This window comes from Ambystoma mexicanum, chromosome 5q (assembly GCF_040938575.1).
Source record: "Ambystoma mexicanum isolate Mex_15411 chromosome 5q, UKY_AmexF1_1, whole genome shotgun sequence".
Lineage (NCBI taxonomy): Eukaryota > Metazoa > Chordata > Amphibia > Caudata > Ambystomatidae > Ambystoma > Ambystoma mexicanum.
In genome coordinates this window covers 920,572,245-920,598,410 of record NC_090933.1, presented here as the reverse complement: position 1 = coordinate 920,598,410, position 26,166 = coordinate 920,572,245, and the positions used below count along the sequence as shown (strand labels likewise).

At 44.5% G+C, this 26,166-nt stretch overlaps 1 protein-coding gene across 1 annotated transcript in view; it reads left to right on the top strand.

Annotated features, from left to right (window-relative positions):
* The window catches only part of RGS22 (regulator of G protein signaling 22), a 1,706,064-nt gene that overhangs the window by 797,940 nt on the left and 881,958 nt on the right, over positions 1–26,166 (top strand). The window contains exon 16 of the mRNA XM_069621432.1: positions 18,256–18,357. Coding sequence (XP_069477533.1) covers positions 18,256–18,357 — 102 coding nt within the window. The remainder of the gene's footprint in view (positions 1–18,255; positions 18,358–26,166) is intronic.

Here is a 26,166-nt window from a genome sequence, read left to right as displayed (position 1 = left end):
GAGACGTGCAATTCGTAGACACTGGGAACCGGTGGGGATTGCAACAGTGAGAGACATATGGCAGGAGGGGGAAGTAAAGGAATTCCAGTTGCTGGCAGAGGAAAATGGTCTACACGTAGGGCAGTATGTTACTTACACTAGAATGGTACGGCGGATCAGAGAGACATGGTCTGAAATAATACTGGAAGATCAACCTGACACGGCCATAGAAACAATATATGATATAGCAGATGGAGGGCATGAGGTTTCTCGAATCTATGAGCTACTGATGTCCAGGGTGGGAAAGGAAGTGGCCCAATTAAGACAAGATTGGGAAGAGGAAGTCGGGGAACTCATGAGTGACGGGCTATGGGAGCTGGCACAAGGGTACCATAAAAAAGTGTCTAGGAACGCGGGGCTACAAATACAGCTATATGTAACCCACAGGGCATACATGGCCCCCAAGAGGATATCTCGGTTTGAAAACGCCGAACGACAAACATGCCCCAAATACGGGGAAGAAAACGTAGGGATGACACACATGTTTTCGGCATGCCCAGAAATTGGGAAGTTCTAGGGAGAAGTAGCCCACCGATTACATGAGAAAGGATCAAGCTAAATGTGGAATCAGTGTGTGCATGCATGGTAGGGGGGGTTCCCTAGACCGCGCCAATCTAAACATGTGAGCAAGCTTAAGGACTTGGCATATATACTTGCCAAACGCAGAATTGCCATGGGGTGGAAGGCATGCAACAGGCCGAGGGTAGCAGTATGGTGGAGTGACCTTCGGAAATGGACTGAACCCGAAACGGCAGTGTGGCATGAAGCGGGCAGTAGGGGAGGGGAGGAGGAAGCAGAAACCCGGACAGCCTGGAAACACCTAGTGGCCACATTGTATGGGTCCACCCAGGACTGCTTATGCGACCAGGAATCTGTTGAGAATAAGGAAGGGGAGGTTCCCCCGGAGGAAAGAGAAGCAAAATGCGAAGTGGAGTAGGCTCGAGTTGGGGGAGGGCAAGGGGTAAGCGGTAGATACTTAACGATATACATACATGATGCTAAAGTATTATGATAAGTACTGCTGGTTTTGTTGAATGTTGATTGTTGTAAAAACCAATAAAATTGATTTATTTTTAAAAAGTGTGCTGATGAGGACAATCTCCGTCTTACTGGCATTAAGGCAGTGATCGTTGGCGGCACACCACTCCTGTATAGCAGACAGACAGACAGTCAGAGATGAGAGGAGAAGAAGTGGCAGAGGGGAGCTTGAAAATGAGTTGAGAGTCATCCGCATAGCACTGAAAGTTGGAGCAGAGAGCTGCAATTTGGTGGGCGAGAGGTGCCAGGTATTGGTTGAACAGCCAGGGAGAGAGGTTGGACCCCTGGGAACACCACAGGTAGAGAGTGAGATAGAGGAAAGGAAGGAACCTGATCGGTGATACCCAGGTTACCACTGAGACGATTGAGCAGGATGGCATGGGTGACCGTGTCAAAGGCAGAAGAGAGATCGAGTAAGATGAGGACAGAGGGGTGATTAGAATCAAGATTAGAGAGCAGCTCTTCACAGATGTTCAGGAGAGCAGTTTCCATGATTCTGGCTGCTCTGAAGCCAGACTGATGGTCATGGAGACAACCAACAGATTTAGTGTGAAGATTAAGCAGGGAGATGGCCAGCTTTTCCAGGAGTTTGCCCAGGAAAGGAGTGATGGAGATTGGGCGATAGTTAGCCAGGCCGGAGGCGTCTGCTGAGAGTTTCTGGAGAAGAGGGTGCACAAGAGAATGCTTCAGGGAGGAAGGGAAGGCTCCAGTGGCGAAGGAGTGGTTGCACCTGTCAGCCAGAGCAGGAGGGAGGGTGTCAGTGTGGTCCTTGATGGTTTTGGAAGAACCTGTTTTGATGAGACTTTCATAGATCAGTCTTGAAACCTCGTCACGGGAGAACAGAGGAAAGGAAGAGAATAAGGGAGGAGAGATGGCTGCAGGGGGGGCAGAAGTAGAGAGTAGAGTAGAGGAAGAAGGAGGAGAGGACAAGAGGGTGGACAGGATGTCCTGGGTTTCAGAGATGAAATGAGAAGCCAGGGCCATGCAGAGGTAGAGACTGCAGCAGGATTGTCCAGCTCCTTGCAGATTTTAAAGAGTTTGGCCGAGATGTTAGATGCCACAGAGACGTAGGCTTATATGTGGGCTCTATTCTTAGTGCGGACAGAGAGCCGGTATTGCTTTTGAAGCAGGAGGCAGGCCAGTTTGTCAAACGATGCACTAGAAGCTAGCCATTTCCTCTTAGCCACCCTGCACTTCTGTTTAAGGGTGACAAGGTCAGAGTCATACCTGGAGTTTCATTTGGCTTTGGGCTTCAAGCGAATCCTTATGCCAGAGGCAAGTACATCAAGTGTATCAGAGATAGAAGAATGGAGCATAGAAAGGGCTGTGTGAGGATGTGAGTCAGCCAGAGGAGGAGGATGAGGGGGAGGAGGAGGAGGAGGAGGAGAAGGAGAAGGGGGAGAGAAAGCCTCAACTGACACACTCTTCCTGGGTCGGATGATCGAGAAGGTAGGTGGCAGTGCTGGAGTTGGCTTGGTTGAGGGGTAGAGAGGGAGAGATGGGAGGAAAGGAGAAAGTGATCACTCCAGAAGAGAGGAGTGATGAGGGGGATAGAAAGGAGGTCTGAGGAGATCAGAATATCCAGAGTGTACCCAGCAGAGTGAGTCAGGCCAGAGGGGAGAATAGAAAGAGAAAGAGAGTTGCAGAGGTCGCAAAAGAGTCCAGAGGAGGGACAGGAAGCATCCAGGTGGATGTTAAAGTCTACAAGAAGGAGGAGTTGAGTGGTCGAGGACCGAAGGGAGGAGGAGAGGTCTGCCCACTCAGAGAGTAAGGAGGTGATCTGAGCAGGTGGCCGATAGATAGTAGCCATGGTAAGAGAGTGGCCAGGAGAGAGAGAGAGAGAGACCCTGCAGACAAGGTATTCGAAAGAGGAGTAGGCCCACATAGGAATGACAGTGGCAGGAATCCACTCTGGGAAGATCAAGGCTGCACCCCCTCCGGAACGGTTGGATCTGGATGCAGAGAGGATCTAGTAGCCATCAGGGAGGAGAGTGTCAAAGCTTGTGACAGAGCTGACCATGAACCATGTCTCGGTGAGACCGAGGATATTGAGATCAAGTTCTTCCAGGAGGCGGCAGATGTCAGAGGAGTGTTTGACAGCTGAGCGAGAGTTGATAAGGTTGCCAACCTTGAAAGACTTCCAGGGAGGGATACAAATCAGAGATATGCCCTGCAGAGGTGTAGAAGGAGCCTGAGGGGGAGCAGAAGAGGAAGGAGGAGAGGGCAAGGTAGCCAAGGAGGAGGCAGAGGGGGAGGCAAGGAAGCTGAAGAAGTGAGAGAAAGGACAGCAGGAGAAGAAAGGAAATTGATGAGGCGCGGGAAGCGTCTATCAAAGAGGAGAAGGTTGGCCTGAGGGCCTTGAACCAAGATGGTGCCATTCAGGTAAACATTAATGATGACCTTAGAGGAGTGTAGGGCGCCAGGAGGACCTTCCACCGGGTGCCACCATTAATGGGAGAAGAAGAGAAAAGAGAGAGCACAGAGACCATATGAAGAGTCCATAGGTCGGGCTAGGGAACGACAAAGAGGATGTCAGTGGGGGTCTGTCTGGAGGAAGCACTGGTATAGGTGTCAGCGATAGGGAGGCCTGGGTTGGAGACCAAGATAACCTTTGTGAACTTCATCCTACCAGACTTACTGAGGAGAGCAGGATAGTCGATAGAGAAGCAGTTTGAAAAGATAGGAGAAACAGAGAGCACCATAGAGTAGGTGGGGGAAGAGGAGAGAGGAAGAGGGATGGAGGGGAATGGTGGGGGGAGACACTAGAGGAGGATACAAGGGGGGATACAAGCAAACAAGGCAGAAAGGGACAAGATAATAGTGGACGATTGACTAAGTAGACAAGAGCTCAGATGGAAGAGCAAACAGAAAATAAGGCAGTCCGGTAAGCAAAGAACCTAGAGAAGGGTGGAGCAGAGCAGATAACAGAACAATATACAAAATAACAAAGCGGTCAACAAATGTAAACCTCGAAGAAGGAAGAATGCAGCAGAACACAAAGCAATACAATGCAAAACAGGGCAGTCAATGAGGAAGAGGAAAGGGGCGTGTGGGTGCAGGAGGCTGGAGAAGGGGGGGCGTGAGGCACTTGCGGTAGGGTGTTGCGAGGGACCACACGGTCAGGGAGGCGCAGCTGCGAGCGAACCCAGGGTGGAAGTGCGAGGAACCACGCAATCAGGGAATGCGAGGGACCACGCGGGCTAAAGGCACGCAGGCACATGCGTGGTTGAGGATGGAGAGGGCGCGAGAGCACACGCGATTCCGGGATTGCGAGGGACCAAGCAAGTCAGGGGAGGCACAGCACACGTGGAGACAATGCAATGGAAGATTGCGCTGGGCCACGCAGGAAAGGGAAGCGAAGTGCAAACGATGCAAGGATGGATGTGGTGAGGGCGTGTGCGTAGCAAGCAAGGATAGAGGGTGCGGATGGGTATTTATTTATATAGCGCACCTAACCCATAGGTATCTGAGCGCATCTTGGATTACATTCAGTTTCAATGCAAAATGACATAGTGGAAACAAAACATTCATATGTTGTAGTTAGTTACACATAGGATTAGCATTAGTCGTACAGTAATGGTACATAGCGAGTACAGCGGAAATTGACAGTGTAATTACAATCATAGGCAGTAGCATCAATGGGTATTACTACACCTGAGCGAAAAGCCAAGTTTTCAACTTTTTTCTAAAAGTCTAGTAGGACTGTTCGTCTCTTAAAGTCAGGGGCAAGGAATTCCATAGTTTCGCTACTTGTACTGGGAAACTGCTGCCTCCTGCTTTCGTAGTTTAAATCTTGGTATGGTTAGGAGGTGGGCTTGTGTGGACCCGATAGGTCTGATGGTTTGGTTTTTAGAGAATTTATTAGTTAGGTATTTTGGGGGCTGAATTCAAATGGCATTCCGTCTTGCAGCTGTTATGTGTTTGGTTCTGGGGATATTGAGAGCTACTCTCAGGGCATTGTTTTGTAAAACCTGGAGATTTTTAGGTTGCGACTATTGGTGCCAGCGTACAGGGCGTTGCAATAGTCCAGTCTGGACAATATGAGGGCTCTGGCTAGAGTTATGCAACTTTCTGATGAAAGAAAGGGTCTAGCGGCATTGATAGGTTTTGAGGTATAGGCCGCCGCTGAGGCAGTAGCGTTTACTTGCCTTGTAAGTGTAAGGGCTGAGGCAAGGTAGATACCTAACGTTTTGACTTCTTTATAAATGTTTATGGTGATGTTGTCAATGTTAAAAGATTTGAATTGTGCATCTAATTTGTTTAGTCTATTCTGAGATCCGATAAGGAGTAGCTCAGTTTTGTCAGCATTTAGACATAGGTCATGGATAGCCATCCACGCCTGAATAATTTGGTAGATTGCATTAAGTAGTTTAGAGTCGGTGTAATAGGAACCGGAGATGGTAATGAGGATGTGGGTGTCATCTCCATAGTTAGCGTAGATGACACCCAGTTTGTCCAAGTGGTCGAACAGAAGCTTAGTAAACATTTTGTATAGTGTCAGGGGAAACACAGGAACCCAGAGGTACTCTGCATGATACTAGGGCAAGTTCAGCAGATGCAGAAGGGGTGAATACCCTCATTGTTCTGTTAGATGGGAAGGATGTATCCATAGAGAGGCTTTATCAGAGAATTGACCAGCTAATGTCAGATGTTTGCACAGGATTTTATGGTTGACCAGGTCAAAGGCTGCAGATAAATTGAGTAAAAGGAGGAGAGCCAGGTTCCCTCTATCTTTTAGTTCATCCATTTGGATTTTTAAGTCTAGAAGGGTTGACTCAGTGCCATGGCCTGGTCTAAAGCCTGATTGTCATAGGCCCAAAAGATTGTGGTCCTCAAGGTGGTTTTGTATTTGGAGGTAGGCCCCCCAGTCCAAAACTTTGAGTAAGAAAGGCACAGTAGTTATAGGCTGATAGTTTGTAGGGATGTTAGGGCCTAGCGTTGGTTTTCAGTAGAGGAAGTACCCCGGCGTCTTTGAGGTTTGTGGGGACAGAGCTTGTTTCGAAGGATGCATTTATTAGGGAGGCGATGAAGGGAGCGAGCTCTTCTACGGCTTCCATGATAACTGTGGCTGGTCATATGTCACCTTGACATCTAGATGGTTTAAGACTAGAGATTTTATTTTTTACTTAGGTTACTGAGAAAGTGAACTCAAATGGAGTGATCTGTTTCTGGGGGAGGTCTATTGGCTTGGAGAGTTTGCGTGTCAAGTGGCAGGCTAGGTTTTTTATTTTCGATTTTTTTTGCAGAAGTGTGTTTTTGTCTAGCAAAGCTTTTTGTATATTAGTACAAGTTGCATCTTTGGTGCACGATTCTTGTGGTGGTACCAGTGATTCTAGTTCACGAAGGATGGCAAACAGTTCTTTGGTGCCGGAGTTGGCATTCATAATTCTTTCATTGTAAGTAGCACTTTTGGTCTGGATGATGGCAGTTTCATATTTGTTCGATGCGGTCGTGAACATTTCTTTATTCACTAATGTGTTTTTTTCCAGTGCACTTCAGCTGCTCTTTGCATGCGATCAAGGAATACGAGGGGCAACGCAGGGAAGGGCAAGCCTCTGGTCCTTGGCCAAGGGGGCTGTCACGGCAGGGGTGAATTGGTTGGCCAATTAAAAGGGCCTGACAACCAATGGGAGCGCAGTGGGATGGAGAGAGGGGGGAGCTGGCAGCGCGAGAATACAACTTTTACAAATGCACAACTTACTGTACCACAGAGCACCGGTCCTCACTCCAGCACCGTTGGTGTTGCCTGATGATGGTGGGGATGGCCTTTGGGGACAGAGGGAGTAAACACATGTTGGTGCATGCTTACCTGCTGTCTGGGCAGGGGTTCGGGCTCTGGGTCCTCCTGGTCTGAACCGGTCCAAACAGGAATTGCGAGAGACGTCCTTGATCTAAGAGTTAAGAGCAGGAAGGACGAGGCAGGGCTAAGAAGTTGGGTGGTGCTTAAGCCTGATGACCTAGATCCACTTGAACCTGCTCCCCATCTGCAAAGGAAAAGAGGCTTGAGGGCTGCTTAAGTAGGGAAAAAGAGCAGCAACCAGGAAGGCACCGGGTGGGCGGGGCTTAGGCCAGGTGACCTGGATCCACTTGCACCTGCTACCCATCTGCAAAGGAAAAGAGGCTGGAGGGCTGCTCAAGTAGGGAAAAAGAGCGGCAACCAGGAAGGAACCAGGTGGGCGAGGCTTACGCCAGGTGACCTAGAGCCACTTGCACCTGCTCCCCATCTGCCAATGTCCCCCCATCTCCCAATGTCCCTACCAGAAAGCTATTTCTGAAATTGCACTTGAAGAAACCAAAATATGTCCCTGACCTAAATATCCACAGTATGGACAACTCAAACCGTACCTTCCTACTGCAGTAATCAACGTAGTCTTACAAACAATGGTCCTATCTTGCTTTGTCTGTTGACGCACACACTAATGTGCCTCTTCAGAGTACTACTGCCTTTCTTTAATCTAGCCAGAAAAATATAACCCATCTATTTTGCCGGTACATAGTCATACAGTGTAACTTGCAATATATGATCTTTTAATTTGTAGGACCCAGTATCAGCTGGCATGCATCACTCTCAAAGCACACCATGCCAGATCATCCCTCTCTTCAAGAGACATATGCTTCAAGATTTTACATTCTCTCATAACGTCTCTCAGAAGAACTTGACCAAAACCAGAACTGCGCCTTCTCCAGCACAGCTGTTAGTCTCTGGAGACCCGAGTTAATCACTTCAACCAAGAACCAAGCCTACTTCCATTCAAAAAGCTTCTCAGAACAAGACTCTTGGCATGGTTCGTTGCTCCCCAGTCTCCATCAGAACTGTCTTTGCATAAAAATGAAACAGGATAACAGTAAAAACTCCAATAAAAATAAGAAAAGAATGAAAATTGCTGATGATGAGGTTGAGACGCAACCATCCAACTCTCTTTCAGGATCTGCAAATGAATCAAAAATTGACCTAACACAACTGAATGAAGAATCAAAGGTGGTCGTAAGTGTGGTTCCATCAGTTGGCTCCCCCGCACAAACAAAAAAAAAGGGAGCCCTCATGAGGAAACCGACGGATAATATGGAGAAGGGTGACTCTGGACAGCTGTCTCAAGGACGCCTATCGACATTTTATCCTCTTATTGAAAAAAAACCATGGTGTTAGGACAGATAAAGGATCTAAATCCTGATATTAACCCAGACGCAGTTCTTAAACAAAAAAAGGCATGTGACGCAAAGATAAAAACCAACTCCTCTAGGAATATGGATAACATTCAATCCTCTGAGGACCTTCAAAGTCACACTCCACCTCTAGAAAATCTGGTGGCTTCAATTGATTGTGAGGGGGATTCCATTACTGAGGTAAGGGAAGCTACAGAAGTCAGAGTATCTGTTGAGAGCAAATCTCCTTCCCGAGGTAGTGATGAAAAAGAGGAAACTAAATACATCTTCAATAGAGATACAAGGTATTATCTGGGATGGTCCAGTGATCAGGCAATCAATGGCAAACAAAGGATAAACAGATCTTTTTTGTTTAACATATTTAAGGATAGTCCTCAATTGAGAACTCTCCACATGGATGACATTGAGTGGCTGAGACTGGCAAACCATAATAATCTGAGAATGATCTGTGCACCACACTCACCAATGATACTCAGGCTATTGTGGGATCATAGAGATGACTTTAACGCCCGTGGGTTGACGCTACACCTGTTTAGGACTATTGAAGAGGCTGAGGAATTCCTAAACGAGGTCTTAAAACCGGAGGCAGAAATGGGGGCCACTCACGCCACCTTATCAGCCGGTTCTGCACAAACTGTTGAATTAATTTCTAAAATATCAGAACTGGTGGGTGCCACTTCTAACATTCCTTGGCTTGCTCCTCTGATGACATCTATTCTTGAATTCTCTAATAAGCAAAGCAAACCATAGGCAAAAAACACTTCAGCATTAAATGCCCAGTGTCTCAAAATATTGTCTTGGAATTGTTGCGGGAAAAGGAATTTAGAAAATTGGGCCTCCAATTTTGTAATTATGGGATCTCCCACGATAACACTTTTACAGGAAACTATGTGTGTTAATGAATTGAATATGGAGGGATTTTCCAATTACTGCTTACCGGCTATAAGAGGTGCAACAGGTCGGCCGTATGGGGGTATTGCTATACTTATAAATAATGCCATAAACCACAAGTCGAAGGTTATTTTTGCTAAACATGGAATGTTGGCAATTGAGTGCATCCTCATTGGTGTATCGACCTGTGCATTTTTAATTGTATGCCTGTACTACAATCCGACAAATGTCCCGATTGAGGCCGCATTCGATAATATGGATGAACTACTTGAGGAGGCAACGATCAGAAACTCGAATTACATGATTGTTATTGGGGGCGATTTTAATGCGGTTTGTGTACCCCCAATTTCTAAGCCAGTTGATAGGTGTAAGTCCTTTTCAAATACCTCAGTGACTCTGGGAAAGGGTTGGGTCTCCTATTTCAAACAATGGAACATTCAATTGTTGGAATATGAGAGCGGTGATCATAAGGGGACTTGGAAGAGGGGGTCTCAATCCTCCTATATTGACTATTTCTTCGTCTCCTCCAATTGTATGCCCTTGGTAATCAATGTCTCAATCCACACACAGACCCAGAGCGATCACTACCCGATAAGTACAAGTGTAAAATGCGATTTGGCATCCTTGAATAAAGATGTTGCTCTGGGATTGGTGACCCCTGAAAGAGCACAGACCTCTGTAGGATGGCATCCGAAAATGTGCAGAGAGCTATCGTTTCTGGTCCAGAGAGATGTAATTCGTGTGTCTAGTACCGCAGATCTATTCATTAATGCACGCAGAAGAGAAGAATGGAATTCGATTATAATCAAAGATCATATTGAACATCTTGCCCAAAAAGCGACAGCCCTAAACTTATCCGTTGAAAGTGGTTACAATTCTGGAATAGCAATGGCTAAGAGGGAAAAAAATCGCTGTCTGCGTGCCTTGAAGAAGAATCACGATGTTGCCAAAAACAAGATTAGGAACCACTACAGGCACAAACTAAAATCCATAAAATTCCAAATGAAGCTTGTCGCGAATCAACAAATGATGAAATATCTCATTACACATGACACCAGGGACATCTGGGCAGTATTAAATAATAAAAAGGGGGTGGCGCTGCATGATATGGCCTCACCAATTGCCTCGTCCACTTGGATTGAATACTTTGAATGTAAATATAGTCTGCCATTGAAATTCTCAACATATAATTCAGGAATTCTTGATTTCGATTATAAAGAACATTTATTTTTTTCCCTGAATGAAATTGTTGATGCAATTAATCATCTTAACTATTCCAAGGCGGCTGGGCCGGATGGTTTGCCTGCCTGTATTTTAAAAGACGATCCATATTTTTGGGGCGCCATTCTTTATACAAAGTTTGCTTATATTCTTTCGACTAATTCTATCCCTAAATCATGGCTTAATGCCATAATTATTCCCTTGTACAAAAAGGGGAATCCCAAATTGCCTGAGAACTTCAGGCCAATTGCACTGATGGATGCATCAGAAAAGGTTTTTTCCATACTTTTACTACAGCGTTTACAAAATTTCATAGAAACAAAGAGCATATTCTCAAAGTTCCAAACGGGGTTTCGAAAGTATATGGGGACCTCGTTAAATGCTCTCATTATATCACACATTTATGCACAAACCAAAATTCCAGATTACGGGGCTGTCTATATGGCAGCCTTGGACATGAGTAGTGCTTTCGACTCAGTAATAAGAGAAATATTATGGACTAAACTCATACAACTTGGTTTCCCAAAAAGAATGGTCCAACTAATTGCAATGTTGCATAATCACACAACGTATCAAATAAGAATAAATAGAGACGGTGTCCTTACAGTACCTATTATGACCAAGACAGGAGTTAAACAAGGATGTAACATGGCCGCTACATTATTTAACTTATACATCTGTGATATGGATATGATTTGGAATGGAAGTGGCATGTATCCCGTGAAACTAGGGGATTTGAAAATATCATGGTTATGTTTTGCAGACGATATTTTATTGTTTGACCGAACTCCAAGTGGATTACAACAAAAATTGGATAGATTCTCTAATTATGCTGCATCTCATAACCTAACACCAAACTGTCTGAAATCACAAATTGTCGTTTTTCGCAATTTTAGAAAAATCAAATCATATAACTGGCAACTAAATGGTAACATCATTGTATGTGAAAACTCAATTCGCTATCTTGGGTATCCCTTAAATGTTCAGTATTCTCTTAAATTTTGGCAATCATACCTAAAGACGAAGGTACGTCCGTTAATATCGATGATGAAGGTTTTGTTAAGAACTATCTGTGAGTTTTCGCTGTTACCGTTGATTAATTTCTATATGTTGAAAGTTGAACCAATCCTTCTATATGGTTTGGATATGTGTCTTCTTGATGTGGGCGGCATACTAAATCAAATACAGGGAAATGTATGGAAAAGTGTGTTGGGGTTATCTAAATCAATCCCTAACTCTATTATCAGACATGAACTTGGTTTATCCTCTCTAGCTGCCAGATGGTCTTGGAGAAAACTATCACGATATGCAGATATTATGGCGCCTCATAATAACTCCCTATAAGTGGATCTAAATGGTCTATTTGCTTTGACAAAAATAAAATCTATCAGCATATTTGCTAATGAAATGAATCTCATCTTAGACGATTGCGACTGCACGATTCAAGATCTAGTTATGCAGCTTCCTAAAGTCAAAAGGAATCTCTACGATCGTGACTGGTCAGCAACCTTGGATTGTAATAATTCATACAGATTGTATTTGGAATATGCTAGATGGCCACGTAAAAGAGTGTTGAGATCTCCTTATCTGGAGTTATGCCCATCAAGTAAGACTCGTCGAGCCTTTCTAAGGTTCAAATTGAATCAATATCACACACTTGAGAGAATTCATCATTGGTGTAAATGTACAGGTGTATCCACTAATCAGCTTTGTCGCCTTTGCGATAGTGGGTTTATTGAAACCTTAAAACATCTAGTAGTTGACTGCACCTTCTTTGAACACGATAGAAAAAACTATCTGGGGATATTTGCCCCAAAGGACACAGATATTTCGAAATCTTCCTTTTGGGATAGCTGTATGTATGGTGGGAGTATGGCACTTATTATTTCATTAGTGCGTTTGCTGAGTAAAATCGAAACTGTATTGGGAAGCATAAATGACAATCTAAACAACTCTAGCTGAACATCTTTCTCCTAAAATGACGTATAAACAATCTTTCAGGTACGATTTTTTGGTAGTTTAAATTATGATGCTGGTAAACGAAAAGATTGAGCAAAGAAATGGGTGATGAATTCAATCTATAATCTATGTTTTGTTGATTGTAATGTAGCAAAGTTTGTTTAAAGAAAAGGTTAAGGAACCCAATATCTTTTTAACTCTCGTCGACTGAAATTTTAATCATCATGTTTACAATTCACAAGGTTCATGTATTACATAATTTCTGTTTGTAGCGGTTTTCTTTTGTAAACCTATATATTTTTTTGGCTTGTAAATGTTTTCTTTTTCAAATTTACACAATAATTGTTTATAAAAGTTTTCTTTTGTAAAACTATATATAAAAAATTCTTTTAAATAAAAAAAAAAAAACTGTCTTTGCATATTGCTTCTGATAACTGCCCACTTGATAATACCTCCAATCCATTTTCTACTTATGCCCCTTCTGCCCTCCTCATCCTTTGATCAGATTATCTAATCTTTAGAAAGTTTTCAAAATAACAAGCTGAGTTAGATGCTCTTGCTATAAAACAAAGGAGTCATGACTATTCAAAAGTCATTCTTACACTGTAGGAAGTGATTTGGTGTGGAAGCTGTGGTTTACCATCAACTGTGTCTAAGACCGCTATTTCTTCTTTTCCCAAATACAGTAGCTCTATATTACCTGCCAATAGCACTCATAGTTTGACCTAATGCACTGTAACATTCGATCTTCCACCTCATTTGGGCTTATCTTTCTCCATCTTTTTAGCTCAGGACCTTAGAGTAATGCAAACCATACCTTTAATTACTGTTACTATAGAGATGTCAATTCATCATCATAGTTTGAGTCAGATGAAGGTATTCTGAATGTTGGAAATGGCGACTATCCCTGCCCACCCCCAACTTGCATGGCACAGAGAGTTTTATGTTTTTCATACAGTCTGTGAAGATTGTAAACCTTTGAACTCTGATAACTCTATTTTCCCACTGGTTTAAGCTGCAGGATTGGTCTATTCAGATGTGTGCAGCCATGCTTAGGTCTATGGCACTGCTACAGTTGCCTTGAAATAATCCTATCCTTTGTATGGTCAACATATTTCTCCCTGGCTTTTCCTGTGGCCAGAGGAACATCATGCTTACCACTTGTCCTTTGTCATTTTGTTAATGCAGCCATTCCTGAGAAATGCCCCAATGTGCAGCTGCACAAGTGCAACATGTTGTTGCATGGTATGAGGGTTCTGTAAAATTCAAGGATGGTTGTTTGGGGTGACGAATATATTTAAGAAAATACCAGGGCACGAAAGCCTAACACTGAGTTTCAGGGAGAAGAAGCTTCATTGAGATATAGACTTCCATCCTTTTGTGATTTGTAATATTGGGTATTTTCAGTAGAAGACACACGTCTACTACTTCTACTGCAAATGACTGCAAAGGGAAGTTGGTACATATTTGGTCAAAATAAATGCTACAAGGCAGATGGAGGGCCTTCAGTCACTCTCTCTTACCTTCTTGCAACCATATAACTATCTTATCGCTGGTGCTTTGTGCTCCAAACAGGCGTTCTGGTCAACAAACTAGTCTTGGCATTTTATAGGGTTTGAAATGTATCTGAGGTATATTTCAGTAGCTCTAGTTAAAGACAATTTCCATAGTGGAGCCTAGAATGGACAGCAAGAACGACCTGCACCCTCTGATAAAAATAACATAATAAACCATTATTTAGGCACTGAGGTGAAATAATCAAATTTTTAAACATTAGCACAGGTTTGGTCTGGACCAAAAAATATATCAGACACAAAAAAGGACAAATTCACAAATTGAAAGCTGTGCCTGTTTGAGAAAATATCTTTTTTGAGTGGTACCGGGAGACATGCTTGGGAACATTTGGGTAAATTGGTTGTAATTGTAATTGGTTATTTATAACGCGCTTAATACCCAGAGGTTTCTAAGCGCGGACCTGTTGATCGAACCTGTGTTGCTCCACGTCGGCTTGCTTCCAAAGCGAGCACGTTGCCCCTGAGCTATCCTCCCTCTTTGGAAAGCATCATTGTATCTGTAACCTTGGTTAACACTACCAGTTGTTCTAATTTATTGTAGTGCCCACAAACCACCAAGTAAAATAAAACTGGGTCAAAAAACTGCCCGACACTGGCCCAACTGGACTGCCTTTTGGCTATTACTGTATTTCCCTACGGATCAGTTGGAACCCGGATTGCCGATCTGGTCATGTTAAGATAAATAGTGAACGTGCTCTTTATGCCATATGCCAGAAAGTTAATTAGTAGTATGGTTACTTAACACAAGGATGACGTTTTAAAAAATATGCATCCATCTATTCCTGAATTTCTACTATTTGGGAAGAGAACTTTATATGGTGTGGCAAATTAGATGGAGGACTCGGACCAGAGGACATGTTATCAACTTAAAAGAAAATGCCTTCTCGCCCTATTGCTAAAAGGGGAGTTCCCTTCCTAACCAACTATACTAAGGTGCTTGTCAATAGTCAGAATTACAAAAATGGTCCTCTGTCCAAGACCTATCCTCTCAATTGGCCCTACCACATAGAAAAATGTAAAAGAAAAACTTGGCCAAGTCTCCATCTTTTCGAGTTGTGCACCCCCATCTCTCTTAAAACTCCCAGGAATTCCTCCTGGTTTCTGATCCAATGCTTCTCAATACAAAACAATGCTCCCAGGGTTAAAAGTGCTTGGCCATCTGTCACAGTTCCAAAAGTATCTCAAGTTTGCAAAATAAAGTCTCAAGCTACTGAAAAGATCAAATGTCCCAAGTTATCGTAGGTGGAGGGATACCTCCTTAATCCCCCTCAAACACTTGGGTGGGTTTCTCCTCACAAGGTTCACATATTGTTTGCATCTGTGTTCCCCTTGAACTGGTTCTTCACTTGTCTTATTGGGCCCCTCTGGCTCTCTTGAGTTTCTCTGTCCCAATGTCTCAATTATCCCGCAGGGCTATTCATAACCCCTCTTTCCATATGTCTCTCTTGGTTCTCGGTAGTTTCTGTGAGCCGTTTGGCTGATTGCAATACATGCTCACATCAGAGGCTTGCCTCTGCATATTGCTTCTTCTTCTCCATTCAAGGGTAATTGTGCCTTTATTCTTCTGTTACCAAAAAGGGGCATCTTGTTTATGTTTTACTATCAAACCCAAGGAGAGGCCAGCATTGTATTGAGCCAAAACCAAAAATCCTAAGGCACTTTCTTTTAGTATTACTTTGAGTCACACAGCTGAATTTAACATCAGCTTCTCAGATTCCCATGTATTGGGATAATGTCTTAGTTATAGGGGGTTCCCCCTGGGAATGGGTTTCTTTGTCCCCTGGAAGGCAGTCTCTCCCAGTGAGGTCCCGCTTTCCCAAACCCCTAGGGAGAGTTTTGCTGAGCAGGCTCACCTCCCTAGCCTCAAAGGGGTGCCCCCTCGCCCATTGCGAAGAAGGGACGAAACCTCCAGATTTGTCACAATGGCCACTGCAAGAATTTGAGATAAGCCTTTGGAGCTCATTTTCTAATGAGCTGTACCCATAAATCTATGGTGTAAAAGCCTTGTGCAAGGCTCTTATGACATGCTTTATCACAGCCCATTTTAGTCCAATTGTATGGCGGAGAGGAGGGGCGGAACGCAACTTGCTTTTCCTCCACCTCCCTTCCTCTCCGCCACACAAATGCCCCAACATTCATGCTGGCATGAATTTTATGGCACTGCAAATGCTGGGGATCGCTATGAAGTCCACTGGCTTTATGCACCATCATAAAACCGGTGGAGTCCATAAGGATCCATTGTAAACGCTGTTTACATTAAATACTGCCCGCTGTGCGCACATGGCAGGCATGTATGTGTATGTCTAAGTACATTGTGTATTGGGCAGACTTCGTCTGTTGTACGCAGTGGGGTCAATTCATCTACAAATATGTCTGCGCACTGAAAGCACATTGTGCCTGCATGGAAAATGTGTAGGGATGGGAATTAACAACGAATCCCATATACGACAATGCGCACATTTTGCGTGTATGGAATTGGCTCGATTTACATCAAGGGAGCACGTCCGCAGGCTCAAGCCGTGAAAGTGATATTTAATGTGACAAGTTAAAAATGAAAAGAGCAAAACCAAAAGGTGATGCTGGAAGGTGTTTAGAATTGATTGTAACCACTGGCAAAGCTCTGGGCTACCCTTCAGGCCATTGTTTTTCAGCCTGCCAAACCACTACACAAGGGGAATGACTATATGCAAATCGGGCCTGGTCGCACCCCAAAAGAGGCGGTCCAGCCCGAACTGCTAGGTCACATCCCTTCTACATGAGATCACAAGCATCCCCAGACATGTTTTGGCCTCATTGGGTGTCATCAGTGATGAGTAGCTTGGGTCTCTAGCGGCCCATCAGGCTCAGGACCCATGTCTGGGCATATCCGTCCCACTCAGGGTGAGAAGCAAAACCATAAGGTGATGGCTGGAAAGTTTTGCCCAGACGTGGGTCGCTTGCTTGCTGTGCCATAGGGAACCAAGCTGCACCTCACTGATGAGGCCCAAAAAGGCCGAAACATGTCTGGGATTGCTTGTGTTTCCGTGCAGAGGGGACCTGATCTAGCAGTTCAGTCTGAGCTGCTCCCATTGGTGGCAGTACTGGCTGATTTGCATTTGGCTGGACCCCTTTTACAAGGGCGCTGACAAGCAAAAAAGCAGTGGTGTGAAAGGTTGCACAGAGCATTGCCAGCGGTTCTGATTTATTGAAAAACTTCCACCCATCACTTTTTTGGTTATAGTTGAAAATGAAAAAACATATTTAATATGTTTTCCCTAAAAGTGTTTACTTTCAAGGCAACAGGTTGAAAACATTCACAATCATGAGCAATTTGCGCTCATTCATATTAACAATGCAGATTACCTGTTTTGTGGGATTTATTGTTTCAGGAATCGGGCACGGTAGGCGCTAGTGCACTTTGAGGATGAATATCCCCTTGCGGCTGAAGTTGTGTGAGCCGGTCCCAGTATGTTCCAATTGCAATTGAGGGAGAGAGCTGTGGGTCCTAAAGGGCATACTCATTTTCAAGCATATTTCTCCAATGAAGATTTCTGTAGCACTTGCCGATATGCTGAACTCTGGTGTTCAAGAGTAGTGAGGCAACAATATCGTATTCCCCAAATGTCTATTCTAGCTAAGCATCCATACAACAAATTCACCAACACACACATGTTGGCACCCCTCGACTGAGAGCGAACACAGTCAAATAACACGTTTGATGGGTTAGTTCCTATTCAGCAGGGTCTGTAACCACGTTTTAGCTCACTGTACCTTTCAGAGAGGAGAAATAACCATTTGCATATCAGTCTGGTCCCGCCCACAAGGACAGCCTAGCACCAAAATGCTAGGCAATACTCCTCTGAACAACAACCCAGACACATTTCAGCCTTGTTGGGTATCATCAGTGAAGCAGAGCTCTGCTTTTCTAAGCAGTGAATAAATCATCAGGGTTTTTCATTGCATTGGGCTAAAATAAAAAACGTGGAGCCCGCTATAAAGATGACATCATAGACAAAACCAACCTACCAAGATAGGTTTCTGCCAACTCAAAAAGTCTATGCCCATTGCCGAGTCCATATAGCCAACAAATTATGCATAACGTGTAGTGGTGCACCACGAATGTACCATGAAATGGAAGAGGCCTTTGATAAACGCAAAACAGGCAAACCGTGGTGTCTAATGAGTAAAACACTTTCAGTCCATAAAAGGTGCCATTTACATTGATGCCATATCAGGTTTTTATTAAGAGAAGTGTTGCAATGTGTATGATGCCCGCAATGAGGTCAGGATTTGGGATTTGGACAGATGAATGTGTGTGTCTCTGTTACATGGTGTGCCCCAGTAGCCTTTGGCGGGATCAGTAACCGTGCCCCTTGACTTCCTCTTCTAGCTGTGGAAGAACAGTGCATACCTCTGGTTTGACCTACAGGCCTATCACCACCTCTTCTACCAGGAGACACTTCAGCCTTTCAAGCTGATGCGGCATGCCCAGGTGAGTTGCAAATAAGATGCTCTTGCGCTTGAGAACTAGTCTCTGACATCTCGACATGCTCTCCACTCCTGTACAAGATTAAAGATTGTTAGAGCTGCAATTAAGGAAAGCAACAAGATGGCTTCCATAGCACCTCTTTACTTGCATGTCAGCTGCACATAAACCTGTGCAAGCTTCTCTCTTCTTTTTCTTTCTCTCGATTCATTGTCTAATCTCCACCGCTGATGTTCCACTGCCCGGCACTGCATTCCACTGTTTCCTCCCCCCTTAGTCTTGGCGGAAAGCCTTCTTCCTCCCTCTGAGGAAATAGGCAACATAAGGCTCGTTCCATAAGCCCAGTGTCCCTCAAGTGGTGCTAGCCTGCACCATTAATTCCTGCTTAAACGAAACCAGCATTTTGAACTTAAGCGTCAGTGTAACAGCGCACGAGGTTTCTGTTTGAACATCGACATTCTTAACAGACATCTCATTAGTTGACCTTGGTAAGTAGACTGTTTCGTCCAAGCACACTGGAAAAGTCGTTGGCAGCAAGGACGCCTGGATAGGCCTAAACCACAACTAGGAGCTCCAGTTTCCAATATCCCATATCCCACGTTGGGCAGCAGCGCACTGGTGTAATGCACCCCTGTTCTTCCACGTGTGGTACTGCCCTCCAATGCAAACCTCAGCTGCCCTGGCTCGCATGACTCCATTTCTTCTTCGCTCTCCTCCCTTGGCCGGCTTCCCTTTTACTCCCAACTTAAATTTAATTTCCTCTGTCTAGTCTTTAAATCTCTCCATGACCTGGCTCCCCCTTATCTCTCCTCTCTTTCTATAATCCCTCCTGCTCCCTCCGTTCAGCCGACCACTTCCTTCTCACCGTTCCCCCTTCCCCATGTGCCTGCTCCCATTTCCGCTCCTTTCAGCTCCTAGCCCCCCTCCACTGGAACTCCTTACCTCTCTCAATCTGCTCTATACCTACCTTTTCCTCCTTCCGCACTTCCCTGAAATCTCTCCTTCTCCATTCCCCGCCTTATAACCTTCCTAACCTTCCCCACCTCTCATCCTCTCCCCTTCCCTCAAATATTCCCTATGATCCTCTCCTCCCTCCCCCTCCCCTTATCCTCCCTCACTCCACCCTTATATCCCTTCCGTTTCTCCCCTCCTCTTTCCCTTCCTCAACCCCTCCCCCTCACAGATTAATTGCTCCTACTGTTTTTTATTGGTTCGATTCATTGTAAATTGCTTCTTCTGTTATAATGTTCTATGTATTCTGTTGTTATAATGTAAAGCGCTTTGGATGAAAGTGCTATATAAACATAATAAATACAATACAAATACAATGCAATATTAATCACTCTTAGTTTGGTTGGCGCCGAGTTGGGACAAAACACGATTGAACGGGTAAGGGTCGCCAGCGGAATTATAGGACTGGCAACCTGTCGCCACTTTAGGTGCTCCCTCCAGAAGTGTCTTTACATCGTATGTCTCACTATGAACATGCGCTGCCTGGTGCCTGTGCTTAGAGGGTTGTACACTAAGGGGGTCATTACGAGTTTGGAGGCAGCCATGGCACTATTAGCGCCATGGCTGCCTCCAAACCCGGGTCCGGTGTCAATGAATGGGGACTTACCAGGTCATTCCAAACTTGGAGAACGCGGTAAGTACCCATTCAGTAAACCATTCCCCATTCCCATTTAAGCCCCCATAGGGCTCAATGGGAATGGGGAAGGAGCAAATAACGGGCCCGCTAATAGCGGGCCCGTTATTTGCTCCCTGGTCTCTTAACGGGTCCCACTAAGAACTGCTGGTCAGACCAGCTGTTCCTGGTGGGACCCGCTAATGGACCTCGGAATATGGCCGTAGGGGGTTAACGGCACCGGCATCCTTACCGGTGCCGTTAACACCCTACCGCCATACTCGTAATGACCCCCTAAGTCTCTTCCCTAGGTTCACCTTTACTTTCAGATCGCCAACAGAGCAGGTTTCCCTCCTGATTTGAGTGGGGGTTTAGGGGTGAAAACTCGATTTATTAAGTGATTTGTGCTTTTTAGTTGTTGATTCCATGTTTCCTGCATCCCCTCCCCCACCTGCGACCCGCTGCAAGCATTGGACTGGAGTCTGGTGTTTTGTGTTGTGAAACCGTGATTTAGAGAAGGAGGCGTTCATCAAGTAAACGTTTGGATGTTCATGGGTGGCTATTAAGAGGTGGTTCTTACTTTTGAAAATGGGAATAGCAGAGTTTCATATGACTGGTTTGTAACCCTTGTTTTCAAGCATATTTGGAAGAAATGGCGTAGTGGTTATGTTAGCAGCCTGGTGGAACCTAGTTCTAGAATGCACAACCTTTCTTTGGCATGTTATATTGATGATAGAAAAGATTGGCATTTTAGTCTCTTCGTCTGTGAAAAACATTAATGAAGGCAACTTGTGGCCCTTATCTTTGCTGCTGCTTCATTCGTTCATGTAATTATTGTTTTATTCCTGTTCAGGCTGAGTCCCTGAGAGCTCTGCAAACGGCACTAAACTTCCAGTTATGGCCTGTGGGTGACAGCAAAACCATGTCATATATTCACGCTGGAAGCACACAAAGATACATATGCATTTTTATTGAAATTAGGATTCAAAATTGTTAAGACAGTTTTTCTGAAGTGCTACCCACTTCTTGAAAACCATTCAACTGAAGCAGTACAAGACTCCACTCATAGTATAAGACTGTACCACCTGAGTATATGGTAGCGTAGACAGAGCAACCAGGCTTATCTTAGGAGGGAGAGAAGGCAGTCGATACAGTACAAGTGAAATTGTAATACAAAGGATCCAAAGAAACACTGAAACACTATGTATTGTAAAAATAAAGGATTTATTTAAATACAGGTAGGCCCAGATAAGTCTAGGGGTTGAGTAAGTACTAACACATTATATGAAATCACAATATAAAAACACAACACTATACTTGAAATCCACAGACCCAAGTATAAACCTTATTCGGAACACCTAACAGTAGTTCTAGGGAAGTCAAAACCTTGTTATACACATTTAGTATAGGTCAAACTTATTCTTTGGGAGTAAAAGACCAATGGCTACTTTCAGATTACATTCAGGAATACAAGGGCATTAGGCTCTTCCAGTTGTATAGTGACTCTTGGAACAAATCACATAAACAGTCAACTGGACAACATACTTTTTGTGAATAGTGAAACACTTATCTTAGGTGCAGTAAAATCCTATAACTACTTTTGTCAAAACACACAGTTATACCAGGTGAGTAAAACCTAAGGATGTAATATACAATTACAGATGCTTTTGAAATCATGGAACCCAGATTGAGGTAAGCAATAACTAACACAAGGTAAGTAAAACCTACATACTTTAACTTCACAATGAAGGGGAAAGTAAAACCCAATGACACACTTAACTGAATAGTTATTCTAGGTAGGCAACAACCTAATGTAGACTTATCAAGGACAGGCTAGCAGCAAGTCAGGAGAAGCAAGACCCAGTTGGGGGACACTCATAGAGTTATCTTAACAGGACTAACCTGGTGATACCAACAGTTGGAGAACACTCATACAATTACCCTACAGGAATTATCTGGTGAAACTAACACATTACTTTTGTAAAGAGGCACAACCTAATCACAGGAGAGTAAAATACCTTCACATCTCCTTTCTATTAGACTGGCAAAACAGTGGCTAAGGAAGAAAATATGTTAACCATACTTTTAAGAATAGTGCATCACACATTCAAGATCAGTAAGAACTTTTGTAACTGTTCACTCTTAGAATTACAGTTACCAACCAACTATTTACAAGTAAGTAAAACACTTGATTTCTTTTCTAGGCAGAAGTCCCAAACCCTTCAAAGTCTTTCCCTTATTCTTGGGGCATGAGTGTTCTCAGTGGCAGAAGGGGGGTCACTAGGACTAGTTACCAATAGGCAGTGCTAGAAGAAGTTCTTTAGTAGCAAAACTCAGAGTTCCTTAGGAAAACTGGGCAAACAGGTGAGTGCTTTACTTTAGAGTTAGAAGAGGGTCCAGGGGCTTCACAGAAGACACCCCAGCAGGATTCTAGTAGTGGGACTGGGTGCACTGGACGAGGGACCTCCCAATCACAGAAAACACCCCGGGACTACACAGAAATCCCAAAAGGCTTAAGGTAAGTATATACCCAAGCCAACACAGTACCTCAGCAATGCAGAAGAGATTGCAGCAGGAGAACTTCAGGGACTGCAGCCAAATACCCGGTCAGTGGATTCCTTGTCCTGGACACTGAACACAAACCCTCAGAAGGGAATTTGCAGCAGGGATCGATGAAGAAGGCTCTAAGCAAGATTTCTCTCGCAGTTGAATGCGGTTCTGCGGATTTGGCACCTTTTCAAGGAGCACAGAAGAAGACAGAAAATCGTGGTTGAATTCTCGTCGCTTTAAAGGTCCATCACTGTTGTGAGGGGACTTTTCAGACTCGATTTGTGTCTCTGGAGATGCACCAAGATGCCCACGAAGTTTCAGCTAGATTCGGAATTCGGAAGACCGTGCACCGCACAATGGCTGGAGGTCCCAGGGTATTGGGATATTGCAAAAATGCAAGGTCGCAGCAACCCGTGGGATGGCTCAAAATGCAGGTCTTCTGGGTTTGGGTCGTCGTTTTCGGAGACCCCAGGTCGATTGGATTGAAGGGCTGCAGCAGGCTCAGGTTACACAGCAGGCTCTCCGCTCGCTGGAAATCGTCTCTGCCGATTTTCCTTCGTCATCCTCTTCGGTTTAAGTTCCAATGGTCGATATGACTTCAGCTTCCAGGTTTCCAGTATTTATCAGGAACTACAGCACAACCTCTGCATTCTCTCCCCACATTTTACAAGAAAGGGGCATCTGGTTTTCCAATCAGGACAGCCAGCCCCCCACTGGGAATTTTCCCAGGCGTAAGACAAACAAGTTTTGTACTCCTTCCCCACTTCCTGTGCTTACAGACTGACTGGAGCCTGGCCGCGGTGTCATGGGGACTCCCGCCGAAGTCAAAACTCACACAAAGGAATTTCCCACCCTGGATGTCAGGGGAAGGAACAGGAAACAACAAGAAACACTAAAATGGCAGAAAAAGAAGACATGGGCCGTTTTGGTAAAATGAGCACCCATAGGTGCCTTTACTGCAGCTGTGATCACAGCCTGCGGTAACTGTGCACCAAATTATTAAAAGGTATCACTGCCACCTGCCATTAAAGGTAAGCTTGTCACTGTAACAGAATTGTTACAGTTTTAATGTGAAAGGGGATACATTGTATCTCCCCAGCACTCCATATAAGGTGGGGTGTGTGGTTTGACCTAACAAAATGTAAAAGGGATCCAAAGATCCTTTCTACCCTTGGGAACTGTAGTTCACTCAAGATTAGCACAAGAAAGTTAAATGGGGAGCCCCTAGGGCAGCCCACCAACAACAGGCACTTATTGCTAATACGTTGTTAAACGTGATAACTAAAAAGACACTATGGAGAGTCTTAAAAATGACACCCATAAAAAGAGTTAAAGATTAGGTGAGTGTGGAAAAAGGTTCCCACTCACTGAGGTATTAATGAAAAATATCCCACTAGAAAAGCAAAAAGTTATGGAGTTGAACCAGGAAAGGAAGATTTACCAGCTCTGTGGAAATCTTACCTAACAGAAATATGCGGGGAAAATGAAGCATGCATTGTAGGACAATCTGTGCACGTGCTAAGAAAGCACCTCTGGTGCATTTGCCAAAAGAAGCCGAGGTAGAGGAGTGGTTAGATACAGTGGCAGCACGTGTGTTATTACCAAAGGGATGGTCGGGTACTGGGCCCCACCTATTACTCAGACAGGCTACACATGAAAGCACACTGGCTACATTGGTCATTTTTGAGCCTTGGGTGCAGCTACCCCAATGCCGAGCTGGAGCCCACTAGCCCAATATTCATTTCACCCGTTGCCAAGGGCTAAAAATAAACATACCCATATCTTCAAAAATCCTGCTGTCGGGCTGACCTCAGGGGTTTGACTTCTCTGGGTGTGGAAGGTGGACTGGTAGCATCAGGAGACCAAGGGTCAGATAGAAATGCAGGAGTCGAGAGCTCACCGCCTCCATTAAGGAAGTTGGTGCCAAAGTCCACTGGTTCGCCAGATCCAGCATAAAGAACACATGCCCTTTGTAAATAGTAGAGCCGTTTGCACGTTGTGCACAGGTCTGTGCAGGGCATTTTGCATTGTCCGTATATGAGCACACATCTTTGTAAAATATCACAAAACAGCTCTCCATGCCTCGGCAGTCCAAGTCCACAGTTATCGGACACCATGCATGGCCAAAGATCTCTTCACATAGATATGGCATGTTGCCTCACCCTAAACCCAGCCTGCACGCCCGGGCTTCATGAGTTGCAGCACTGTAAACCCTTAACCCTTTGTGGTATATGACGATGCATCCCATTTGGCACTCAGAGCAGGATGGTCACAGCGCTGCCTACAGATAAATTTGCTACTTCCACTCGCAATTAAGGAATACATTTTTACAGACCAAATAAATCTAGTGACTACACTAAGGCACGGCATGCATGTCCTTACCCACCATGCAGGATCTGCCAATGGCAAGGTCGACTCTTTATCCCGTTTCCATGGTGACGGAGAGAGCAATCAAGCATCCTCTTGTTGATTCTGACTAAAGGACATATCCTTCGTATGTATGATGCCCTTTCTGCCCTTTTAGATGAATTGTGACAGTAAGTCCTACACCCTCAAGTGATGGTGTCCACCAAACAGTAGACTATTCAAAGCAGTTTTCCTTATGCGCAGTAAGCCCTTTCTCTGCAAAATACTGCAATGATTCAGCTTACCTTTCAATTGTGTCATGATTCACCGCTCACAGTGCATCTCAGCCATCAAAAGACCTTCGACTTGCTGAATTGTTGGTGCAGGTGACACCCCACAAGAGCCAATACCACTGACTACATTGGTATCTACACCATATGTGCCCAGACTAAAGCGTTCCAGAGTAAACCAGCAGGGTTAGTACCACCTATTCCTCTCCCTCCTTACTCATGGCACACTGTCTCTGTACTTTATTGTAGAGCTACTCCCTCAAAAGCTAGTATGACAGCATCCTCATCACTGTGGACGCTTTCACAGAGATGGGACACTTCCTGGATTATGTCTGCACCGGCGGCCCTGTATTTCCAGCATGTATTTCGCCTGCACAATCTTCCGACCTTCATGATGTCAGCCACAATTCAGCACACATTTCTGGCAGTGTGTGGGCCATCTGTTGGGTTTCGACCATAGACTGCCTTCAACATATCATCCCTATACTGATGGACAGACAGAATACTTAATACAGACATTAGAGCAGTACTTGCAGTGTTTCTGTCTCCAGAACCACATGCAATGTTACTCTCTCATGTGCACCTCAGAATTTGCATGTAATAAGGCTTCCCATTCCTCAGTGGGACTATCCCTTTTTTGTGAGTTGTCAATACCATCCCTGTATGCCATCATCTGCTGTTCCTGAACCCACATTGGTCTTTGTGGCTTATGCCAAAATATTCTGTATTATCCGGATCCACAACAGGGCATGAAGCTGCTCAGTTGGCCACACACAAAGAAGCGTAAAAGTGTAGCACAGATGCACAAGCATGTGCAGTTCGATCTATGTATTTCATGCAAAAATAAATAGTGGACACATTTGTGGGTACTTTCACCATAACAAAGATTATGAATTCTGTGGCTATGAAACTGGCATTACCACCTATTGGAAGATCCATCTGGTCTTTCATGTACCTTTAATGAAGGCAGTACAGCCAATACCAGATTACCTGCAAACCCGGACA